The 24,949-nt window shown below is 29.0% G+C and overlaps 1 protein-coding gene across 2 annotated transcripts in view; it reads left to right on the forward strand.

The window, feature by feature from the left end:
• LOC107439299 (cell adhesion molecule Dscam1) overlaps positions 1-13,360 on the forward strand; it is a 106,880-nt gene extending 93,520 nt beyond the window's left edge. The window contains exons 21-28 of one of the 2 annotated variants that reach the window (XM_087153659.1): positions 952-1,245; positions 2,370-2,540; positions 4,897-5,123; positions 6,658-6,718; positions 7,315-7,396; positions 7,527-7,630; positions 11,503-11,606; positions 13,127-13,360. In XM_087153659.1, coding sequence (XP_087009785.1) covers positions 952-1,245; positions 2,370-2,540; positions 4,897-5,123; positions 6,658-6,718; positions 7,315-7,396; positions 7,527-7,630; positions 11,503-11,576 — 1,013 coding nt within the window. In that variant the 3' untranslated portion in view covers positions 11,577-11,606; positions 13,127-13,360. The remainder of the gene's footprint in view (positions 1-951; positions 1,246-2,369; positions 2,541-4,896; positions 5,124-6,657; positions 6,719-7,314; positions 7,397-7,526; positions 7,631-11,502; positions 11,607-13,126) is intronic. The other variant, XM_087153658.1, reaches the window with a different exon arrangement.
• The last annotated feature ends 11,589 nt before the right edge of the window (positions 13,361-24,949 follow it).

Raw genomic sequence — 24,949 nt, forward strand, 5'->3', positions numbered from 1 at the left:
GTCTAAAAGCATTTATCTACAATAGTTCGTGTATACATTGTCGAGCAGTCTAAGTCTCAGTAGCTCATATAATATTATAGTGTGGTAAAATTCGAATCTACAAAGCAAAAGGTCCCAGGTTCGATACGGGACACGGACACTAATTCCCAATTTTTCTTATTTAATTCTTTGAACATTCCAGAAGCTTCTGGTACATTCAATTTAAGTCATTTTCTCCTTATTTATTCCTAGGAAGTTTCTAGAACATTCTTTGTTAGTATATAAGCGATATCTTTATTGTAAACAGGGAGTTCTTAGTGCAGACTGTTTCTCGTCGTTTGCACTTTCTTCACTTTAATAAATTCATTATTTAAACCTCATCTTGTCATCTGTATTAAACCACTTTAGCGTGACAATATAATAGAGTGTATATTTATATTAGTTTACAAAGTAGTATGGGTTATCTGTATTAGTTTACAAAGTGGAATATATAGGGTGCTCTCAAATGGTCGTTTAAAAATGCTGTTTGGATTTTATGTCATCAAAATTTTTAAAAAAAAATCACCTAATCGAAAATAGAGATTGTTAGAATTCCTATGAAAGGAGTCTGAGCCAAACATGAGAGCTGTCGTGGCTCAGGCGGTTGAGCGCTCTCTTCCCAATGAAGTGACCGGCGCTTGAATCCCGGAGTCCAGTAGTCGTGCGAGTTCTATCCGTATCGCATAATTCTGAGATTGCTATTTTTGAAGTTTTTTTTGTTAAAATAACAGAATTTGTTTGTTAAAATTACACTACTTATCTGCTTAAAAATCAGACGTTTGCTTTAAAATAGCAGTATTTTCTATGAAATAAACATTTTTATACAGGCACACTTGCTGTCAGTTTTTCCAGTTAATTCAACAGCTTCTTCTTACATTGTAGTATTTAAGAGGTTATAGCATTTTTAATTATTTTTTATCTTATTTTTAAAAGCTCCAATAGCTGCGGACAAGAGACTACTTTTAAACCTAAACTACACGACACTCTTCATAAATTTAAATAGTTGGCACAACGGTGGATGTCCCATTCGATTTTTCATTGTACAATACAAGGCAAATGGTCAGCAGGACTGGACATTGGTGAGCAACAATATTATACCAGAGCAGCAGAATATAACTATAATGGATTTGATTCCGGGAACTTGGTATACATTGCTTATGACAGCTAGAAATGATGCAGGTTCCACTGATGCTGAATACATTTTTGCAACAATGACAGCAAGCGGAGGTAATATATGTTTTAAAATTATCATTGTCCCACTAACTAACATTGAAAAATTGAAATACAATATAATTTATAATAAGTTAAGCGTTAAAATAATTTGTTTACGTGCATGAATTTGATTGATGCACATCTACACGTATTAATTGAACATAGATATTAGTGCTAAAGAGAGAAAAAGAATTACCATAAAATAAGAAAAAACAAAATTACCTATTTTAATATAATTAATTGACAAAATTAAATTTTTATGCAATAAGAAAACGTTAAATAAATAATTGTTAAATGTAAAGAGAGGTTGCTGCGCTTCTCAAAAAACTTTTTTGTATGAAACAGCTTGTAATATTTAAAAATTTCATTTGTAATTTATAAATTTACATTTACGAGTTAACATAACATAAATTTGATGCATTTTTAATTTTTAAATTACTTAACTATTTAAGTTGGTTTAATAAATTTAAATAATTTAGTGGAAAATTACAGTAAAAATTTGAAACATTGTTTATTTCTTGTATTGGGAAAGTCATTCAGAACTTTTGTGCAAAATTCTACGTGTAGGTTAGAAACATGATAATAAGCAAGAATTAGGTGGGAATATATGATCGTAAGCGCTGCGCGCCGACAATCAGTGACTGAAAGTTGTGAAACAGGTTGCAATAATAATAATTTATTTTACAGAGACGAGTTTAAGCTACATTTTATTTTAAAAAAAAGTTTTAAAGCAAGTATTTGAAGCTGTAGCCAGCTTTTTTGTCAGTTGTGGCAGCTTCATGGCCAATTTTTCTCGAGATGGTTGATGTCCTCTAACATGTCTCGATTGAGTTTGCAACTGTATATTCCTATACAACTCAGGAAATTTATCATATGCCTGACCTATGCATATTTTAAACAATTATTCAGAATACTTCTGAATTTAAATAAATTAAACGTTTTTATTCGTTTATTTATATTCGGTTATTTAATATTTGAAATTTCGTAGTTACATATTCGATGCTTATTTCTATTATGCATGTTATTAGAATCCATTTATACAGTAACGTATTTATTTTCATTATTAAATTACCAATTAGATAAGGCACTTAAATTAGGCAATTCTGACGTTATGTTAATCGAAAATGTGTTTCTTGTAGAATATCCTCCAAGACCATCAGAAATGGGTGAAGCTGGAAGCTTGTTTTACAAACACCTTTTAATTACAGTTCCAATTGTGAGTTCTGCAATCGTCCTTATTGTAGTTCTGTGTGTTGTATACTTCATAACTAGGCGTAGGTCATCGGACAGAAGAACTTTGTCCTCTGATGGTACGTTCTGATAAAATTTATTTTAAGGTCTCTTTCCGTGAATAAATTATATTTTAATTAAATGCAAAGTAACTTAGGCATCACTGTATTGCGAACATTTAGATTTTTCAGTTCTACATTGAACATCGTCTTAAGATATAAAACCTTAAGTAAATTTGTAATCCTGATATATTAGCTTCTTTCTTTCATGTTGTTTGTTGAACTGTAATATTAATACCAAATCTAGCAACAATATTTATTTGATATAAAATTGATTATATTTTTGGTGAAACCAAGTTAATGTTCAAGCAACATCATATTATCAAGTTTAAGGTTAGTTAATATGCGAATTAAATACATACAGTTCATTTGTCCACGTAACATTATTGCATGATATTGAGTGAGATTCAAAGACAACAAATTTGTCAAGCAGTGTGGTAGTTTGATTTGGTACCATCTCCACTGAATATTTATTGATAAAACTCTTTGGAAGTTCTTTACCTTTTATATAAAAATATTTAGTTTGCAATTAATTTCAGAATTAGAAACAGAACAAGCATTAAACCCACTGATTGCTAATAAGTTGTCAATGAATGTCGGCAAAAAAGAAACTAGCACTAAAAATATCTATTCAAGATCTTCTAAATCAAATTTGAAAAATCCAGATTATCTCAGATGTAAAAAAAGTTACAACAATGCCATAACAAACAACTGCATGAAGGAGTACACTCCCAGTACTCAGTTTATGAGATAAATAAAAATTATTATAAGACAATAAGTTGCTAATAAACACTTTGTAAAAAATAAGTGCTGAATTACTGGTCTGTAATGTCAAAAGAGTAGTATATAAGAGAGTAGTATACTCGTTTAACATTACTTATCTGGTCATTTTTCTCATTTAACTTATGCCGGTATTACTTGATTAAAAAATAAAACAAAACATTGTGCTTATTAGTTTTTCCCTAATTATTTTGCTAAGGGAAAGTTTTAAATGACTTTATTGATATGAGTTGGTCAGAAAGTAAATAAAACTTAATATGTCAGAAGTTAAAAAAATTTCTGCTTTCAAAATTGCAAGCTTTTAAAGATATTGTATTATTGGACAACAAATAGAGTATATTTTAGCAGGATTGTTGGAAAATATTTGGAAAAACTGGTTAAGTAACTATTTAATTAAGGGTTATTTTATTCCAGTAAAATAACTAGTTAATTAAGTGTTATTTTACCATATTAAACTGAAATATAAAAATAACTACAACAAATGGTATACAAACTGTTGACTGAGAAAAAACTATTTTTGACTATTTTCACATAATACGGTTAAGAAACCAGAATTTTATCCACGCTAACTACGCCTTGCAGCCAATGAGAATATAAGGTAAGTTCATCGAAAGGTGGAACACAAGTCATGAGAAAATGGTCACGAATTCATAATTTTGCTTTTCATCATTGGATGGGTAACACAGCAGTGGATGCTTAATAATCTTATAGTAATAATAATGTGGCGAACACCTTATGAACTCACTTAGTTTAACCATGAGAGTTAATCTGTCAATCACTTGGCTTTCTGTCCCGCCATTCGTTCAACACATGAACAGTTTCCAGGATGCAGCATTCCTGGAGTGGTGACCCTCGGCAATCGGAATACGTAACTTTCATTCATCCATAGAGCTGCTTAACACAAAAAGTATAGTATATCTCATGATCGATGCCACCACTAGATAAACTAGTTAAGCCATATATCGCATTCCACTTGAAAAAACACAATTTTGACTAGCACAAACGTTCAATACCGAACGAAAAGCCTAACATAACCCATTTCCAATGTTCAGTTAAAGTTCATTTTTACAGTTTTGAAAGCTTGCTAGTCGTAAAACGTTTTCAAACCCATGAAGATAAGGAAAAGTTCCAAAACGTAGATTTCCTGGTTAATTGGGTGGTCAAATTGAGGGCGCTTATTTTACCGTTATTTCAGAATGGAAATTCCAACACTGTGACTGTTTTATCATCGATGTTTAGAAAGCATGTAAAATGTTGAAATGTGCATGTGTCGAAGCCGCAAACAAAACGATAAATTTTATATTTAGGCATAAACAAATCTAGTACTAATTATTGAAATTTTATTAAAATAAACAACCATTAATTAAATATTATTAAAATAAAGCAATGCAATGAATGTTAAGACTATGAACTCAAGGTTGTTGTTTAATCTATGTTGCTTAATTTATTAATTAAGGTTCCTCGGCAAAGTTTTGATTAACCATAACAGTCGTTTCTTCCCAATAATAGCACTTATTATTATATTTATAAAGAAGCAATAACTGATATTTGTTATAACATTTTATAATTTTTGTCAAAGTTTAAAATCTTTTTTTAGTCGCAGAAGGAAGTGATCCTATTAAACCAGAATCTATGCCATTATCATCTACGTATGAAACTGCTCAAGAGCCAGCATATTTCCCAACTCCTTACGCAGCAAGCAGGGTAACAGGCTATAGCAGAGAATCCTGTGTTCATCCCTGTAAGGGTAGTCAACAGAATATGGGGACATTTGGTAGCACTAGGAGTGGATACACATATGATATTCCATATCCTCCTAGAAAGGTATAATATATATATGCTTAAGATACTTATCTAAGATAAGCTCCCAAATTTTTAGCAGAGGAAGTTCGTTTATCTAATATTCATTTAAAATTTTGAATCTTAATTGTTGGAGAACTTAAATCTTAAATATATCTTAACCTTATGTAATAGCCCAGATGATTCAATTCATAAAATTAGTTCAATAATGAACGGTATCGTAATAAATGCTCCTTTTTTCTTGGATTCAGATATCGAATTAAGAACTGTTACTTTAAAGAGGAAAATATAGCCAAAATAGTTGCATAAAAGAAAAAAAAGTAACAGTAACAGGGGGGTTTTAATTTTAAATTTGGAATAATTTGCCATATTTCAGGTAGATATTAAATAAAACAAAAACGAAAAAATACTTTTCTATGCTATTATACTAAAAACCATTTTTTTCGACCTTAATTAGATTTTTTTTTTCAAATAAGCTGACAGAAATTCTACCGAACCATGCAAGTTTAAACTTCATTGAGTCGGTAAATGTCGCCAAGTATTAGAAAAAGATGTACATTTTTAAGCAGGTTTTCTTTCTTCATCATTCTGCATTATTTTTTTTTATTATTATGACTAAAAGGCAGCACATCAGATGTTTGAATATTTTTTTTACAAACGTTGTCAGATTATATTTTTCCCATCCGAAGAAAAATATATATAATAATATTTATTTTTTAAAATTTTTCAAGCAATTATCTTGCTCGTAATATAAAACTTTGTTGACGAGCGATCTCGATATAGGGCAAATGAAATAATTATAAAAAACAACTACAGGAGATAAAAGAGCGCTGAAAGGCAAACCAGAATGTTTCTAGCTGTGGTGTACTGTGCAATGTTTCTAATAATATTTTGGGGACAATTATTGCGATTTATTATGGAAGAATGCTTAACGGCTGCCTTAATGCTATTTTGCATTATTATATTGACGTGTAATGAAAATCACTAGTAATATTCAATTCCCAAAGCAATCAGTGAGAATCCATTCAATCTATTGAGCAACCCCATTTAAACATATAAGAGCACCGTTTGTTTTTACTCTGTTATAAGAGATTTATAAAAATTGAGCAAAAATGTGTTAAAATAGCTCCAAATTTGAAAGCCCCATATATTCAAAATTAAAAAAGTATATACTCGTTTTTGATTACACTGCATAGTGCATGTAGAGGGAGGAAGATGTGAGAGTGATGTTCTTTAATTTCCTTTGGGAACTCATAACATTTTAAATTATATTGATTAAACAATATTGCCTTACTCGGTCGAAAAAATATCATTAAATTACATAATCCAGTAGGATTTAATTTTATTAAATTATTGTTGGAAATTTGTCGGAATTAAATTATTGTTGGAAGAAGTATTTTAAACTATAATTAGTTTTCCTCTGCAGAAATTTGAGAAAAAAATCTTTGTCATTAAAAAGAAATTAAGGTATTACCGAGTATGTGACTATTTCAAAATTTTTTTTCACATATCTTCTTTTCTAAAATAAATTTTTAAAAAAAAACTTTTTTTATTTTAGATGGAAAAATCTGAGAAGACTTATGCTTCACCAATATTGTATTGTCCTCCTTATGCAAAAGGTAAACATATCAGAAACACTTTATCTTAATATGAAACTGCAAAAATATTATTAAATGAAAGTTATTTTCAAATTCGGAAATACAGGTTTTGATTGAGGTTATATTTCGTACATTGCATTTTTAACTGATGCTATCCTTTACATAGAGATGGAAATGTATCCCAAAATACTCATAGTGAAAGAGTATATTTTAACTAAAACACTTTTTATATTTTAACGAATTGTACCGCGATGATTTATTTCTAAATAAACTTGATTTTACATGTACTTTAAATGTGGCTATGGATGTAGATCTTCGGTAAATAATTGCCCTTTTTATGAATGAAATTTGCTAAATTTATTATAAAAATTAGATTGATAATAACTAATTGTTCTTAAAAAAATATTAAATTTTTATTTAACCATGCAACCAATCAACGTAATTGCATTGAAAAATTACTGTTCCTTTTAGCGTCCAGGATAGCGAGGCTTTGTATTCCTTATATGCAGTAATCTGATAATCTATTTTTATGTTAACAAATTGTTTCAGCTTATAATTAACAGTTTATTTCATTCAAATCTGGATTTTTTTTTATTAAAAATAACTTTTAATTTTAGATATTAATTTTCACCCGAGAATATCAGTTGTAGAGAGTAGAAGACAAAGAAGAAGTTTATCGTGGAGAGGTGTAGATGACACGTAAGTATCAGATTCTAATTAAAATATGAGATAAAAAATCTCTGCCTAATTAATTAAAATTTTGCTTTCTTAGCAACTGAAAGTTCAATTATGGCTGTTTGACGCTTAAAGTTATTCGTTGTTCTTGTAGTCCATCGAGTGGTGAGTCCGATGATGGTCAAATTTTACAAACAAAAGAAAATCTCTTTGTGAAAGAAGAATCAAGAGAATCTGAAACAGAATGCGATAGAATATGTAAGTTAACCGGAACTAAAGAATTTATAATTTCTGATAGATTTTTTAAAACTCAAAATTAATTACAACATGGAACAGTGGATAGTTTCATGAATTTTTTAAATTATTATTGGAATAAATAAATAATAAATTCATAATGCAAATCCCTATAGTGGAATGCAAACAAAAAGAAAAAAGAAAAACAATAAGAATAAAAAAAAAAAACGAAAAATAAATAAAAAAAAACTCGATAATTAAAGGGTAGTTAAATTAAATCACAATGACCATGGATGCATGCATTTAAAATGAAAAAAGAATTGATAATATCAAATAATTATCATATTTGAAGAATTTAGTGAGAAAAGGTATGAAATGAAATGCTTGAAAAATTTTGAAAGTTTGGATTTTAAAAAATGTTTTACTTGGCTATATGTAAAATAATTTTTTTTCCTGCCAGATCATTCAATAAGATTTAATAAAATAACCAAGTTAAGAAAGTATTCTTAAATAGCTCTATATTGTTGTTACAGAAGCTGATGTTCCTTAAATTCACTATAATGTTGCTTAGGACATTTAATTTAAAGGTCAGTTTTTACGCACTAAGATTCAATCTTAATGATTATAGTTCTTAACCTAAAAGAATGGTGATTAATTAGTGAAACATTTTTTAAAACTGCGAAGTAAGACACAAAGTACTTTCAGCGAATAATTATATCACTTTTTCAACGGATTTGGGACTCTTTAACCTTATAGTATAAGTCTTAGTCTCAATCTGGTACATATGATCTTATTAATTTGGTCAGGATATTGATTTCGCCTTCCTTAATATTAATTTTACCTTTTGCTTTTCTCTCCATATCTCAAAAACTTCTAAAGAGAATCTAAAAAGTTTCCGATAAAATTATAAAATTCATGTATTTCATGATTCTACTAAATTTTTTCAATAATTATTTCTTATTTTATTTAATTATAATTGAAAAAAAAATTGAATTGCGAGCTGTGCACATTTTTACATTACTTTCAAGAATATAACTTTAAATGGTGAAAAACAAATTGTCAACAAAATAAGTTGAATAGTTCTTAAATCAAAATTTTTATTATTAAACTATATTTAGGGTGTTTATTTTTATTCGAATACTTTGCATAAGTAGAGATTACATATACAGAATTGTATTTTTGCTTAAATTCTCAATTTTTATCTTAATTAATACTTTACTTACTTTACTTAAATTAGCTGGGTAACTTTATTTAAAATATAAAGTTGGAAGCTTGCCTCAAGGAATTATTTTCGGAAAATGGGTTTTCACTATTTTTTTTCCTCTTGTGTATTCATAAATTATAGCTGAAGTACTTATTATAAAATGAATAAATATTTATTGAACTTATTTCGTTTAAAAGAAAATATTTCTAAGTAAAGTCATAGATGTTTATTATCTAAGTAAAAAAAATTGATTTCAGAACATGATGCAAAATATCTGCAGGGTAAAAATCTGCTTAATATGGCAAATTACGTTGCATAAAAAGAGTAAGAGTCTGCATATTTAGCAAATAAAATATAAGTCGATGAGAAGAATGAGAGAATGCATAAGTAAACCCCCCGTTCATAAATTAAGTTTTTGTATTTTCTTCCATATACTTAGTTATGTTGATAAAAGTTTCGGTATGATCAATCCAAACCACATTGAATGTGAGTCAAATATATCAGATAAGTATATTATAATATATTTTTGTATTTTATTTACTTTCATGACCTTCCATAAGTTCTAGCGGTTTCATTTTTTATTCGAAAACATTTTCGCAATCGTTATTTTTTTCCATTTTTAAAGCCAATCTACTCCTTTAGACCGACGTGTTTATGAAATGTCATTCTGACTGGTTGATTATAATAATGCAGCTTAGCGATTATTACAAATGAAGTAAAAGAAAGATTAGAATAGTACCTGTATTTTATTTGTGCTTAGGGCTAAGTGAGAGAAATGTTTTTAGGCCACCTGCAGGGACGAACAAAAAATCTATGGTGTCGTAGTAAGATAATCTAACCACCATACTTGCCGGTTGATAATAATAATGATGTAGCTTATTTTTTATTACAAAACAATGTAAAATAAAAATTAAAATACTTGTATGCTGCTTGTGTGGAGTGATGAGTAAGGGAGATGTTTTTAGGCCGCCAGTGGGGACTGAACCAAAAATCTCTGCTGTCGCATTAAAATACTCTAACCACCATACTATTTGAGTGTACACTCCTGTTCAGAGTGAGTTAGGAAGCTTTAAGTATAGGCCTCTGTGCACTTCCTCTCCAGTTAAAGAACGATTGATCTGTTGTCAGTCAGGAGGTTTTCACTTGAATAACAGGCTACGTGGCTGTAAGTTATGCTGCCAATCCAGTGCAGTTTAGCCTTTGACGTTTAGTCCAGGGGATTTCATTGCCAAATCAATGAGTTAGAACAGTAAAACGAGTCGAAATAGTGTCTGTCTATTATCTGTCGAAGAGTGAAATAAGTAATAAGTGCGTTTTTATTATCTGTTGTCACCACCATGAACACTGTATTATTTTATAATTCAATCAACACTACAACACATGTGGGGTATTCACTCTCCAATAATCCTCAAGTGTTTATATACTGCATTTAAAATGTTAAAAATCGATTATTTTGGTTTTGAAGAACATATTAAATTTAACGGTTTAAGCCAATGATGATAATTTGTTACATATATATTATAGTTTATTGGTATATCTTCAGAAAATGTCAAATAAGAAGAAAATAAACGATGGGTTAAACATGATATTTCCATTCATAGTAAGATACTCTAACCCAGTGTTCCCCAACCTTTTTTATCACCGCGGACCTGTCAATGTTTGATAGTTTTACCATGGCCCGCTGGGGACGACGACGTTGATTGTTTATATTTTAGATTATTTTGATTTATTAATTTTAATTTATTAATTTAAATATAAAGTGATTTAACATTTTAACTTACTAGAACGTTAAATCAATGAGTCACGATCGAAAAAGAAGACTAAGTTCTTCATTAGTTCCAATGTAAATTTCGAGTCGCGGTTTCGTGTTTTATTTATGATAGTTACAGTTATGATGATTGATTTTTTTTTTACTGAAACTAATTGAAAAAGAAAATAGTAGCGGTGGTTTTCCTTTTTTTACTTTTTAAAACATTAAAAAATTTATGTCACTGTCTTCGGGGGCCCCTTTTTTCAAATAAATAAAATTTTAATGGAACACAAATATTTTTAATTTGGGGTATAAACCCAGGAATTTAAATTCAGTTTCAATGAAATGCGTGGTCCGGTACCATTTATTCCACGGACCGGTACCGGTCCGCGGACCGGGGGTTGGAGAACACTGGTCTAACCTAACCACCATACTAAAGGGTGTGCACTTCCGATCAGATTGAACTAGGAAGCTTTACATATAGGCCGCTTCACACTCCCCTTCCAGTTATCCAAAAAGTTTGATCTGTCGTCAGTCACGAGTGTTTCACGAGATCAACAGGCTACGTGGCTGTAAATTAAGTCACCAATCCAGTGAAGTTTTGGCTATGACTTTAAGACCAAGGGGATTTGTTTGATAAATCACGGCATTGTAGTCATTAAACTGTTGGAACCGTGGAACGAGTCAAAGTAGTGACTGTCGATCATCTGTAGAAGAGGGAAATAAGTGCGATTTAATTGTCTGTAGTCACCACCATGAACATTATAGTATTTTTTCATTCCTTTAACACATGTGGAGTTTTCACTCTCTAACACTCCGCAAATGTTTATATACTGCAAGTAAAATGTTGAAAATCAATAAATCTAATTGTGAAAAAGCATATCAAATTTAACGTTTTAAAATAGTGATGGTAGTTTGTTATAGATATATTATATTTTATAGGGAAATCTTTAGAAGAGTGCAAATATGAAGCAAATAAACGATGGGTTGAACATGCTGTTTCCATTCTTTCTTAATGAATGATATATATACGAGACAAATTAAAGGTGATTTCAATGTTTTAGTCTCATTTAGTTATCAAATCAAATATTAATTATCTAAACTTTGCAAATGTCTTATAGGCAAGCTTATGCATTGTTACTTATATTTAAGAAAATTTCATCATCAACCTATATACTGCGTAACTTTAATCACCCAAATCTTAATTTTAACCAGGTCTCCCTTTAAACGTATTTAAACTTTAATCTCAATAGATTCGCAGCTTCATTTGTTGTATTTGTCCCGTGATTTTTTCCAACTTTTAAAAGTCTGCGTGTCCAAGTGTTTGGGGCTACGGATGCAACCACAATTTTTCTCAAAATTAAATTTTGTTACTCTTATGATCGAAATGGGAGTGTTAAGAGTAGAGATGCTTTCGAGTAAGAGAACCTTATAAGAATAAACTCTATTCGATTTCTTAGAAATATTAAAAGTTGTAATAAATTCCGTGATTTTTTAAACTTGATTTACAGAATTGATTAGTAATTCAAGCATTTCTTCATAGGCGATACTGTTTTACCTATTTTCCCAATACTTTGTTTTATTTGAACTTCCAGAAAATGTCCTATTCTGGAAAACATATAATTTATAGTAACAAATCATAGCAAATCTTTTGTCAATCATAACATTGTTATCGATGGAAGGAATAAACAGTAAACAAGTTCAGTTTGTTTTTGAAAGACATAGCAGTTATTTTTTTACTTTTTAATGGTAAAAACCAATTTATTTATCGTTTAACTTATATTAATTTCATGAATTAGAAAAATAATAGTTTAGTTTACAAACTAACTTGATATCTAAGCGTTTTGGTAAAAAAAAATGATGAAAAAAAGATACTGTTACTACCACTTCACATACTAATATAATCCACATACTGAATTCTAATACATGATTTAGAAAATATCGATGTTTTTTATGCAAGTTTTAGAAATTTTTTATGTATGTATATATCAAAAGTAACTCGAATCCCAAGTTTCATAGTGATTAAGTGTTTAAAACAAGTTGAAAATAAGGATATTTTAAATTGAAAAGTGTTCTAAGTGACTCTATGTAACGATATTTTTTTAATTTATTAAAAGTGTGCTGTCAAACAATATCATAAAAAATTTAGAATATAGTACTATAACATGCTTATCAAGTTTTGTTCTTATGAAACGAGTTGAAAATCGCAGAAGTACCAACATTCTTATGCATACATCCTCGTCAAAAACTTTTTTTGCATGCAAAATATACCTCGATAATTTTCTAAAAAAACCTGGGGACATCTAAAAGTTCTGTTAGCTTTCAATAAATAGTTTTAGTTTTAAATGAAGTCAACACTCAAGCCTTACGCTAGGCACAAGAATCAGTTCTATATTCTTACATAAATAACTTTTACTTTAAATTATTGTTATTCGGTTCTTGAATTTAGCATTTGTTTGATCATTTTATGCATGCGCTAACATATTAATTAATAATGAACGCTTAAGGCTGGATGCAATGAACTGTAATACATAATAATTGAATATGCTTTGCTTTATATTTTCAGATAATATACTTGTTTGAAGGATTGAAAAGGCCAATTTTTACGAGATATCCATTGGGACGATCCAGCTGTCAATAGTTAGAGTGGAGAAAAATACCCCAGAGCTTATGTTCCTGAAATGCTAGTCCACAGAATGAAATTTACTGTACTTTTATCTTTGATATAAATATTTATTTATTAAATTTTGTGCAGCTAAATGTGAAAACTGTTATTTGTAAATAAAATTTTAAAATTAAATTTGTTTTCGTTATTATTTTTTTGGGAAAATAGATAAAATAATATAATCTTATTTATTTATTTCTTGATTCTGTCAATATATTAAAACAGGGTTCAACAGTTCATAAAAAGAATTTTTATAAAGAATTATTGTAATTTAAATTTTAAATTAAAATACAGTGATTATTTTTTACGTAACGGAAATAACTTTTCTAAAATACATTATCTTACAACAATAATGCAGGATTTAACAAAGTGTTAGCATAAGAAATTTCAATAGCTTAAGAGAATTCGGAATTAAAGTCAAATAAATTTTGTTAAAAATTGTAACGAAAAATCTTATTCAAATATTTCAGCTGGAGAAAATGCATGACTTTTTTAATGGTTTAGTGCTTTTTGCATTATGTATAAAGCAAATAACATTAATTTTAAATCATTTCAGCTTTAAACAAGAAATTATGTAAAACAATTTACTTAAAAGATTAAAAAATGTAAACAAGGCGAAAAATTTTATAAATTATAAATTGAAGTATTTTCAAACAATTAAATACAGATTTTGTATATTATGACTCATCAAAAACAAAAATATGTACAGAACAAAGTTGCATTCATTCTTTCATGTTATAACCAGTTATTTAAATCTCATTGAAATTTGTTTAGCATTGTAAAAGTTTCCTAAAGAATAAGATTCCTAAACAATAAGATAACTATTTTGTTTTAAGTAAAAACAAAATAGTTGTCATATTATTTCTCCCTTAAAATAATTTCAGTGCTTCGAAATAAAAGGGCAAATGAGGCATACAAAAGGAAACAAAAATAATGTATGAATATGAGGTTGCCCATACGCAACCTCTGAAAGAGGTTACACATTTTATCTAATGAGCAATGTGCAAGAACAATATGCAAAAATCAAGCTAAGTCATTTAATTATACTGTATTCCCTCATATGCCAAATATTAATGGCCATTACTAAAGAATTAAAAAGTTACTAATTAGAATTAATTAGTTACTAAAAAATTTCACCTGAAGCCTGGAGACAAGAATTGCACAAATGCTGCATAGAATGGCACATTGGCACACTTTCTCAAGTAGATAAGCTTATTTACAAACCTCTTCAGACGCAGAGAACTTCATGTTGGTTTTATTTAGTGCTTACCTATTTTTATATTTCTACTTTGCCCTTTCATTTTGGCAGAGTAAATTTAAAGTAGCCTGTTTTGAATCAGTTTTGAATTTCCATAATTCATGCTACAGTTATGTCCCACATATAACAAACAAAATCTTAATCAATCGATCATCTTGCACGTTATATTCAGAGCTTACTTGGTGAATGATAATTTACAAAACAACGAAAGTTTCAAAATTAGAAAATATCGAAGTTTGGATTCTAAGAAAAGAGTTTTTCCAGAATAGAAATAAACACAAATTTCAAATGTCCTTATATTATCTAGTTTTTTTTCCTACTTTTTTAAAAAAAAAAAAAGAAAATACGCAATAGGGTATTTGCAGGTAATTTCAGTGTGGCAAATTATTATAAATTCTCAAAGAGTTTCGAATTTGTTTCTTATTACGATTTCACATAAGAAAACTGCTGCTAACTATTGCTCGGCGATAAAAGAAACAATTACATTTATAAATATTCAATGGTGCACAATAGAATACTTATTTCATCCCCTGAATTATCGAGATCTGTTAAAAACAGCGTTCTGGAAGAACTGTATATTTTTCTCATTTGTGACAAGTTTCTTTTTCTTCTTTTCTTCGTCCCATCTGGAATTTCATTACTCGAGTGAGAAAAAAGTAAGAAATGAGTAACAACTGTTCATCAAATAACTGTTAAGATACTTCCACAATCTCAAAGAACATTAATCACTAATTTTAAAACATAATTTTTTTTTAGTTTTTTTATGTGCTAATTTTTTGGATTAAATAAAGGGGTTTAAAAATGTATAGTCTGATGGTAAATTTTCTTGCTATGGTATTATGGTCTATAATTTTCTTGCTTGCTCTTTAATTAATCTTAAATTTTCTAAGAATCATTCATTATCGCCTTTCATTATCACATTGTTATGACTTTTGAAAATTAAATCGAAATAATGTATTTAACGACATATTTATTTGTTTTAATAAAATATTTTTAAATTACATTTTCCTTGAGTAATTTTATCTTTACCATAGAAAAAAATCATTGTTATATTTTCACAAAATAAGCTTTAAATGCTAAAGATATTATTATTATTTTATTATTACTTAAGAAAATGTTTTGAGCAATAATTTTTTTCGTAAATTCCAGTTTTAAGCATTGATAATATATTATGCTACGTAATACACTATGACTACGCTTACAGCCAGAACGTAAACATGAAAATGTTTTTATGAATGCGAAGTTTTAAAATTCAAATAATTTTATCTACAATTTATTAGGTTAATTTTACTTAGTATTTATTGAAAGGGTTACTTCACAGTTCTCTCGAAATTCCTGCAGTTCAGTTTTTAATAATTAAAAAAAAAACTCAGATTCTAAAATTTCCGAAAAAGTTTTTTTTCGTTTTTACACAGGATCGAATAAGATTATTTTTAAGAATTTTATAAACATTTATTTGCTTATATTAGTAATTCTTTTCAAAAATTCACGAAAAAATTTTCTTCAGCATGGAGATAACATTTTCCTTAAAATTTCCACTACAAAAAAAATCCAAATTTTATGCAAATATTTCTTATATTGTTTAGATTTATGAAAAGGACTCATTTATCCAAAAATGTATTCAGTGTAACAAATATAATTAGGATATTTTTGGTGTTTTCGTAAGAAATGTATCTATATTATACAAGTCAAATATATTTTCCGAAAATATTTAAATTTTTACGAAATATTATCTTACTAAAAGTAAATTCTTATTGCAAGAAAGAATATGCCAAAATTTTGTGCAATACCTATTTTTGAAAATATTCCCTAAAAATTGAGATTTTTAAACGTAATAAACGGGAACAGGGATTCCCCTTCGTCAAGTAATGTGATTTAGCTTATTGAACTGCAGAATAAAATTTAAATATCTTTAAGCAACACAAAGTTTAAAAATAAATGAAAATTAATTTCATATTTTTTTTTAAAAAAGTACTGGAATATATTTTATGTATCTTTATGTACGTTATTTTCCGTAAAAGTTTCATATTCTCCAGTAAAAGCTCACGTGCTTATTTTATTAATCACTTATTTTATTAATTTTATTTCCCATTTTTGATTTTTTAAAATAGATATGGTTTTACCCTACTGCTCTCAGATTATTCATCGAATGCAACTATAAGTCGTCAGTAAAGAGCAAACTCTTTTCCTTTGAAAAAAAGTTAAATAGAAGTTCATACATAAATGTATGTTTCTCTTTGAATATTTTATAAAAACCTGAACCAGAATTTTTTTCCCGATAAAGCGCTTTATGCGTGACCCTACATGTATCTGTGCATGTATTGATTTCCTTCATTTGACCTATGTTCTCCGATGATAGGAGCAGATGGTCTTACATGTCCAAAACCTTGTCCTAAAGCACTGAACATAATTATAAAGATTATTTATTCAATCCATCCTCATCATTTTCTTAAACGTGTTACACGTGGTGCAGTATTTTCCGTCGAGATCAAATTAAATTAAAATTTGAATTTTAGTTAAAATGCATGCGCATGTAAATATTTTATTATTTACACTTTCTATTTGAGAAAAATATAAATTTTTGAAAAGATCTTCTATATTTTTACATGTACACGGAGAACTTACACTATTGCATGATAATAAATTTTTATGGATGAAAGAAACAACATTATAATTCTGGTTAATAAAACCAAAATATGCGGTGTTTAAACCATTTAGTTTGGTAATTTTTTTCGTGCACATGGTAACTGTTTACCGAAAGTTCAGATTTTAATAATGTAAATTTCTTATTACCATACAATTGGGTATAATGTGAAAAAAACACAACTACTTCCACTTCGAAAATTTTACTAGGAATAACATTTACCTTTTAGTTTAATTAATAAGCTGAGTTTTAAATATGTTTACTAAATTCATAAAATTAGATAAAATAACAAAATAAATTATTTCAAAAGGAACTAGACTAATAGAATTCCAACCTGCCGAGTAGCGACTTATAACAACACACTTCATTTAATGTTTACTTGTTGCTAGAAATCAGGTTCGCAGAAAATGCTGTTTACTAGTTAAATTTAGTAGGAATAACACGACCTGTGACGTAGGCTATAGTATACCCAATTAGTAAAAAAAATTGAAAATTAAATTTAACCGAATGAATGGTTCTTTATGTCATGCTCTAAGGCACCATCTTAAAATTACCAAGTTTTATCACACGTATTATAATATCATGTTTCATTGTTAAGTTTACAATTTTACCACAAAATCATTACCGAAGCTTTTCTGTAAGAAATTCCTAAATTTTAAGTGTTCTCATAGAGCCAGAAACACAGTACATTTTACAATATTTCGGTAGCTATAACCTTGCATTTTATTCTTATCGTATGGTTTTGGTAACATTATTCAATATTTTCTAATATAATTTAAATAAAAATTTAAATTAATTAGTTAATTAAAAGCAGAATGGTTAATTTTTGGAAATTTAAAACATAATTTAGTAAATCCTATGAAGATTTAATAACATATTGTTTGAAATAGATCCCCTTCATATATATTTTACTGCTTCTGATATTTCCCTCAAAGAAGGAGATGTAAAAAAAAAGTTTAAATCTTTGGGAAAAAATAATTTTCACTTTTTTTCTTTTATTAAATAAGCTGATTTCTGCAGCTAACAGAGTTAGTTTCTTGTCAAGTTTCATTAGAAGTCTGATAACTACAGATTGGATTAATTCTGACAGTGGATTAAATTATTAAAAAAGGAGTTTGGAAATTTATCATTTTCTACTGTTTATTATAACTCGTTATATTTCATTCAATGAACAAGACCAGGAAATATTTACATTAAATACAGATAATCTGCTTATACTTTAAGTCATCCTGTTTGTCAATGAGAAAAAAAATAACATTTAATATATATCTTTAAAAATGTAGCGCAATATTATTTAATATTAAAATAGTAAATCACTAAGGAGTGAATTACGAAGTACCGCTTACTAACTCCTATAATTATTTCTTTGAAAGCTTGAATTATTTATATATACTGACAACTAAAATATGTTTGTGCACGCTTATAACTACAATTTAGCAGTCCAAAAGTTTCTGTAATAATTATGTTAAGAATTATATGAGACCAGACCATAAATAATTTTTGTGATCATTTATTAAAATAATATTTAAAATTGGTGTTTTCATTAAACATATTGACTGTACTAGTATTGCAACTTCATCAGTATGCTTTTTTTTAAACTTCTATTTAATTTCAGGTTACTATAAAATCTAGCTAAATGTTTTTCGCCCACGATGAAAGTTATTTCCTAATAATATTTTGTATGCATTGCTTTATACGAATACGTTTATTAAGCACAATTTTACCCAAAAATTTACAAAAAAAGAAAATGCACCTTACTGCTAAATTTTAACTTCAAATTTCAAATAATATAAAAAATTAAAAGTAAATATTAGTAAATACATTCTAATTAGAAAAAAATTAATTTCACAGGCAAACATTACCTTTAAAACTTTTATTAATTTTCTGAAAATAAACAAAGAAACTAGAAAAACTGGATCATCATTCATATTATCTTTTCAATGATAGTAAATCAATTCTTTAGATAATACATTGGCTATGTGTGATGATAACATTAGATTTTTGTAACACAGTTAGAAGACAGTATTTAAAATTGAATAAGATTTAAGATATTGAAAATTATGCTTAAAAAAGGCACATATTTATCAAGAAAGAGAAAATGAAAATTTTAATTTAGGATTTACACTTCATTTGTGTCAGTAACAAATGAAAAAAAAAACATTGGTTAACATTGCTTTTGTAAACAAATTTAATTTAAAAAGCTTTAAGAAATACATGAAATATGAAAAATAAAGCCGAAGCAAATCTATGCAAAATTTAAAATTATGCAATTGCAAAGACAACACAGTATTTTTAAACGTAACCTAAAATTTATTTTATAACAGAATTTCAGATTCATTATGTAGGGGAGAGTTGGGTTAAAAAAAACGGGGTAGTCTGAAAGAACGGGATGCGTCGACTAGGGACCAGACTATTGCAGCTATCTAGAGGGCAGCGACAGAAACTTGCTATTCGACCGTGATTGTATCATTCTTTGTGAGCCCCGCCTCGAGATTACTATTTGATAGAAAGTTGTAGGTCGCAGAACTTTTTTACTCTGTTTACTTGCCATTTTCTACATTTGCGTGCGCTGTTTCTTACATTGTACAGCCTACGTATATGGGAATACAAATCTGGTGAGTATTACATTTGATTAAGCATTTATTAACGAATTTTCTCATGTGTAATCCATCCAATTTTCCTTTCACGCTTAGGCAGCAGCCGTGTTTGTTTTGAAAAGTGTTGGAGTTTGACAAAACGTGACACTTATGAGTTGGATAAAACGGGATAAAGTTTTTTTTATGTCCTGTTTTATCCACCTATTTATTTGCTGGCCTATTACTTCTACTATACTGAAATTATAGTTACTATATTATTATTACTTCTGCCATATTTTTATTACTATATCGAAGGAAATGTGAAAAAGGGTAATACAAATACATTGGCCCCTGAATTAACAGCGGTGAAAAAGGTGGACAGATATGAGACAATATTCAAAGCTGAACAAGAAAAAACGCCTGTTGAGCATGTATTGGCTCTAGAAGAGTGATTATTTGGTATAACTCCAACGGATATACGAATTCTGGCATTTGAGTTAGCTGAGAGAAACATTATTGAGCATAATTTTAACACTAGAAAAAAATAGATGAAAATTTTTGTATTAATTTCTTGGCGGCCATAAAGAATTTATCTTTCGAAACCCAGAACCCACTAGTAGGGCCCGAGAAAAAGGGTTTTATCGCACTGCAGTTAAGCAGTTTTTTTTAACTTTTGAATTCTCTATTAAGTAAACATAAGATTACTCCAAATGATATTTATAATGTTGATGATATAGGAATTCTAACAGTGCCAAACAAGCCTTTAAAAGAGTTGAGTCAATGTGGCAAAAAGCAAGTGAGTGGAAATTCAGCCGGACGAGGGGTTTTGGTTAATGTTGAAACATGCATCAGTGCAGCTGGGATATTCGCCCCTCCTATGCATTTATTTCCTCGAGTGAAGGAAAATCCTAGACTCACGGATAATGTTTTCCCAGGATCATTTGTAATGTATCACAAGACCGGCTGGATCAGTTAGGAGTCCTTCATTGTTTGGCTTGAAAAGTTCGAAGAATTTTCCAACCCTACCCATAAGAAGCCAATGCTGTTGCTGCCTAATGGACACAACAATCACACCGAAAGTTTGGAACTTGTAAATTTGGCAAGAGAAAATAATGTATTTCTAACCTTCCCCCACCCCCTTATACAACTCATCACCTTCAGCCCCTAGATGTCAGTTTCATGGCTCCACTGAGCACGTATTATGAACAAAAAGTTCGAAAGTGGCTGTTCAACAATTCAGGTATGTGCGTTACAATTTACCAAGTTGCAAAACTGGTTAACGCAGCCTACTCACTGGCAGCTGCAGTGGAAACTCCTGTTAAATGGTTAAGCAAAACTGGCATAAGTCCTTACAATCCTGAAGTCTTCTCATATCACTTGTTTGCGCCCTCTGTCAACACTAATCACCCAGCGTCAGGCCTGCAGGAAGAACCTCCAGGTGTTGGACACAACACTGATGTGAGTAAAGACCAAGAGCAACCTTCAACATCTTCGAGGGACATCGTATGAGTCGACCAATCTGAAACATCCTCAGGGGAGAAAGGATTAGAACTCTCTTGTTATCAATCTATGCTATCCTTTTCCATCTCTCCAAAGTGTGTTCTACCTGAACCGCAAGTAAAAGGACCGCGCCCAGAAAAATTGCCTGATAAGAGAAACAAGAAAACTGTAGAAATAACATCATCTCCATACAAAAGTGAATTATAAATTGAAGAAAAAGAATGGATGATTAAACTATGCAAGAAAAAACCAAGAGAATTGAAGAAATGACTGCTAAGAAATCCCTCTTAAGGGCCCCAGACACATCTCGACAGCGAAAATTACGGAAGTAAGCCATCATGTTTGAAAACTCATAAAATCTTTAAAAACATACGTAACATCTTAACTTTTGTGTGCCTACTTAATTAAAAAACAACAGTCTATATAAAAATGTTAGAAGCAATAAAATCCCATAAATACAATTTTTAGAAATTTTGCTTCACTGTTTTCTGTCAGTTAATTATAATTTTCAGTTAATTTTACACAAATTAAGCAGTGCAAACCCTATCCTGTTTTGTTCAACCCAGGTATGTCAAAACGGAATATATAAGAATTTGGAAAATAATATTTTTTTTCTATTTCACAGTCATTAAAATTAGTTTAAAATATGTTTCAATAAATGTTGTAGCTACAAAAAAAGAAGAAGAAAAAAGCAATTTGTGGCTCTCTTTAACAGATTTTCCGTAGTAAATAAAACAATAATGATATCCCGTTTTGTCCAACTCCCTCCTCCCTCGTACAATGAATAAAGTTATTATAAGAGAAAAAATAACTGTTAAGAGCTGTTTTGGAAAATATCTAAATAATTTCAGTGTATCTTAACGCTGGAAATGGTGGCAACTACCCCTTTTAAAGCTTTAAGGTATTTTTGAGGTTTATTTGAGATTGTTTTGAGGTGTCAAGGTGGATTTATTCGAAGTTAATTTCTGAAATAACCTTAAAAGATCAACCTCCAAGGCGAATTATCAAGGTGTATAATGATGCTTTATTAACAATTGAGGTTTTTTTTTTTTTTTTTTTTTTAGATTGATGGAAATCTAGTTCAGAGAACCAGTTTAGGAAGGTTGTTTTTGAGGTGTACGGATTATTTTTTCCAGCAAGCAAATACGTATATCTGAGGTGTGGTTAATTTCCCCCGATCTAACTTAAAATTATTTCTGAATTACATATAAGGTTGATTTCGTGAGGTGTAAATGAAATTCAAACTGAGGTTTATTATTGAGGTTATTTTTGATGCAAAACATAACCTCATGTTCTACCTCTGGTGTAATTTTTACATCTGTTAACCTCATAAACACCTTATTTTTTGAAAGGAAGTTTGCTCCAAAGTGGAATTTGAAATGCTATTCATAACTCTCGCATCTATTGTTTCACTATATCAAAGTTCTTTTACACTTCTTGGTGTAAAGCAGCAGTCACCATTTTTGTCATTTAGTTACACTAAAAATATAAATTAGAAAAAGGCATACGAGTCAGTAAAGTTGCTATTTAAATACAATATAATGGGATAATCATCAGTTTACAATATGTGTATAACCTGATTCTTAAAATAAAATTAGTTTGTAAATCAAACAAGCATGTATCGCAGAGAGAAATATTAAGACGAATTTTAACTAAGCTTAGCAGAACAGAAGCGGATGCCGATTATACATTATAAAATCATTCAATAGAGTTCTCAAAGATTTAAAAATTAAAATATAAGCATCCTTATTACATAATTAAAAACAAGCGTGCATATTTAACAGCTAATTTTTGTTTCTCTTGATACATTTAAACATGACAAAAAATTTTTTTGATACTCAAAATTGGAGTTTATAGAAGTTGATCTCATGATGTGAAGGTTTGGTGTAAAAGATTTCATTTTGAGTGTTTAGTTTTAAATTACAAACTTTAAACCATATATGAATGCCCGATTTGTTGATAAACGGTTTTTCCTCACAAAATTTTCTGTGTTGTATTGCATCAAATTTGAAGAGTCAATGCCTCACAGTTTTTACAGTATATCAATTGATTAGATTCTAACAAATCTTTAAAATAGCAACTTGTATCAATGAAGCATTTTATGTTTGAAAATAACATCGTCGATGATTCATTATACCTTATGCATTGTGGAAATGTAAGTAGATATGTATGAGAATAGATAAGTCATTCGCAGTGTGTGAATCCAATCACAAACAAGTGAAGAAAAGAAACTGTTTAGGAATGAATTTTGAAAATGAATTTTTTTTCCTTGTTAAAAATACTCACTATTTTATAACAGTTTTTTTTCATTGATGTTAGTTCCCGCCTGTGTTCTTCACTTTTAGTTAGCATTATCTATGAAAATTATGAAAACTTTGCCAATTGTGAATATTAAGAATGCCTTATTTTAGTATGAAAGGCATATATGATTATGATTATTTAAACATTATTCGTCTAGTTTAAAAGTCCTTATGCAGTTGCATTGTTTGGGCTCATTTAAAAATTGAAACATTAATTGATTTGAATGACTTTTTCGAATTGGTTTTTGTCTGTATTGTTAAATTCTCATTAAAAACAATTTAAATATATATTTTCTAAAAATTTAAGGCATTTGATAAAACTTACCAGCAACATGGCAAATAAAGTTTAAAATTAAAGCCTTAATTGTACTTCACGACTTTTTAACAGTTTATTTTTTGTAAACTTTCCTTTTCCAAAGGTCCTTTAAAACAATCATTAAAATGCATTTTAAATCTCAAAAGTTCATAAAATTTACTGTAATTCAGTGAAATTCAGTTTTTTTTACATAAATATAAATAACTATTGTAATTGAAGCAAACAATTTTATCGAGTTAAGGGAAATAGATACATTGACATCTTGAGTAGGAAAAATAAATATAGAAATGAGGTTTTTGAAACCAGCATTCAACTACATAATCAATAGTAAAAACAAAGACGTTATCATCCAGTTGTGCAAAATCACAATTGACCAACGAGCTCACTCAGTTGTTCAGCTTAATTTATTTTTATCTATTATATTGACCATCAAAGTATATTAATCTTGACTCGTGTGTATACTTCAAAATCGTTAAGAGTTTCATGGGCCATAAACCACAACGCAATTCTATCTGGATAAGGCATTATGTGTTTTGCTTTAATAATTCAATTTATCGAGAAAGAGGCTTTTTGTTAAAATCAGAGCTTCCATTTTCATGCTTCACGAAACATTTTAGATTTTTACTTGAAATCAATTTAGCAGAATCGCTTTTCGTAGATTAAGAGGGTCGGGTATGCATTCCCACTTTTTTATTATCATTGCTTTCTCTCACTACATTAAGCAAAATTTGATTATTCACTTGGTTTTGAGAACACATTTTGTTAACTATAAGATTTTTCTTATATGGCCGTGTTTCTGAATTTCACGTCCAGACTTGGAGGGATGTATCAATAGAGTCGAGAATTGCTTAACAACCCATGACTGGAAATGTGACTCAAGACTGGAACTTGTAAGCTTGTGAGTTGGCTACCAAATCATTAATTTTGAAGAAAAAAAAGCAAGCTATTTCTAGGTCTATTCGAATGCAATTTTTAAAACTATGAATCAGAAAACGGAACCTAAATTATTTTAAATTAACATAAAAAAATTTAGATTAATAAATGTACCGGCATTAATATACACGAATAAACAACTATTGAGGCTATGGGGCGAGCAGTTAACTATACTATCAAGGTTCTTCTAATGCCGT

The sequence above is a fragment of the Parasteatoda tepidariorum genome, chromosome 10 (genome assembly GCF_982258835.1).
Source record: "Parasteatoda tepidariorum strain Cologne lab strain chromosome 10, Ptep-v5.0, whole genome shotgun sequence".
Classification (NCBI taxonomy): Eukaryota; Metazoa; Arthropoda; class Arachnida; order Araneae; family Theridiidae; genus Parasteatoda; species Parasteatoda tepidariorum.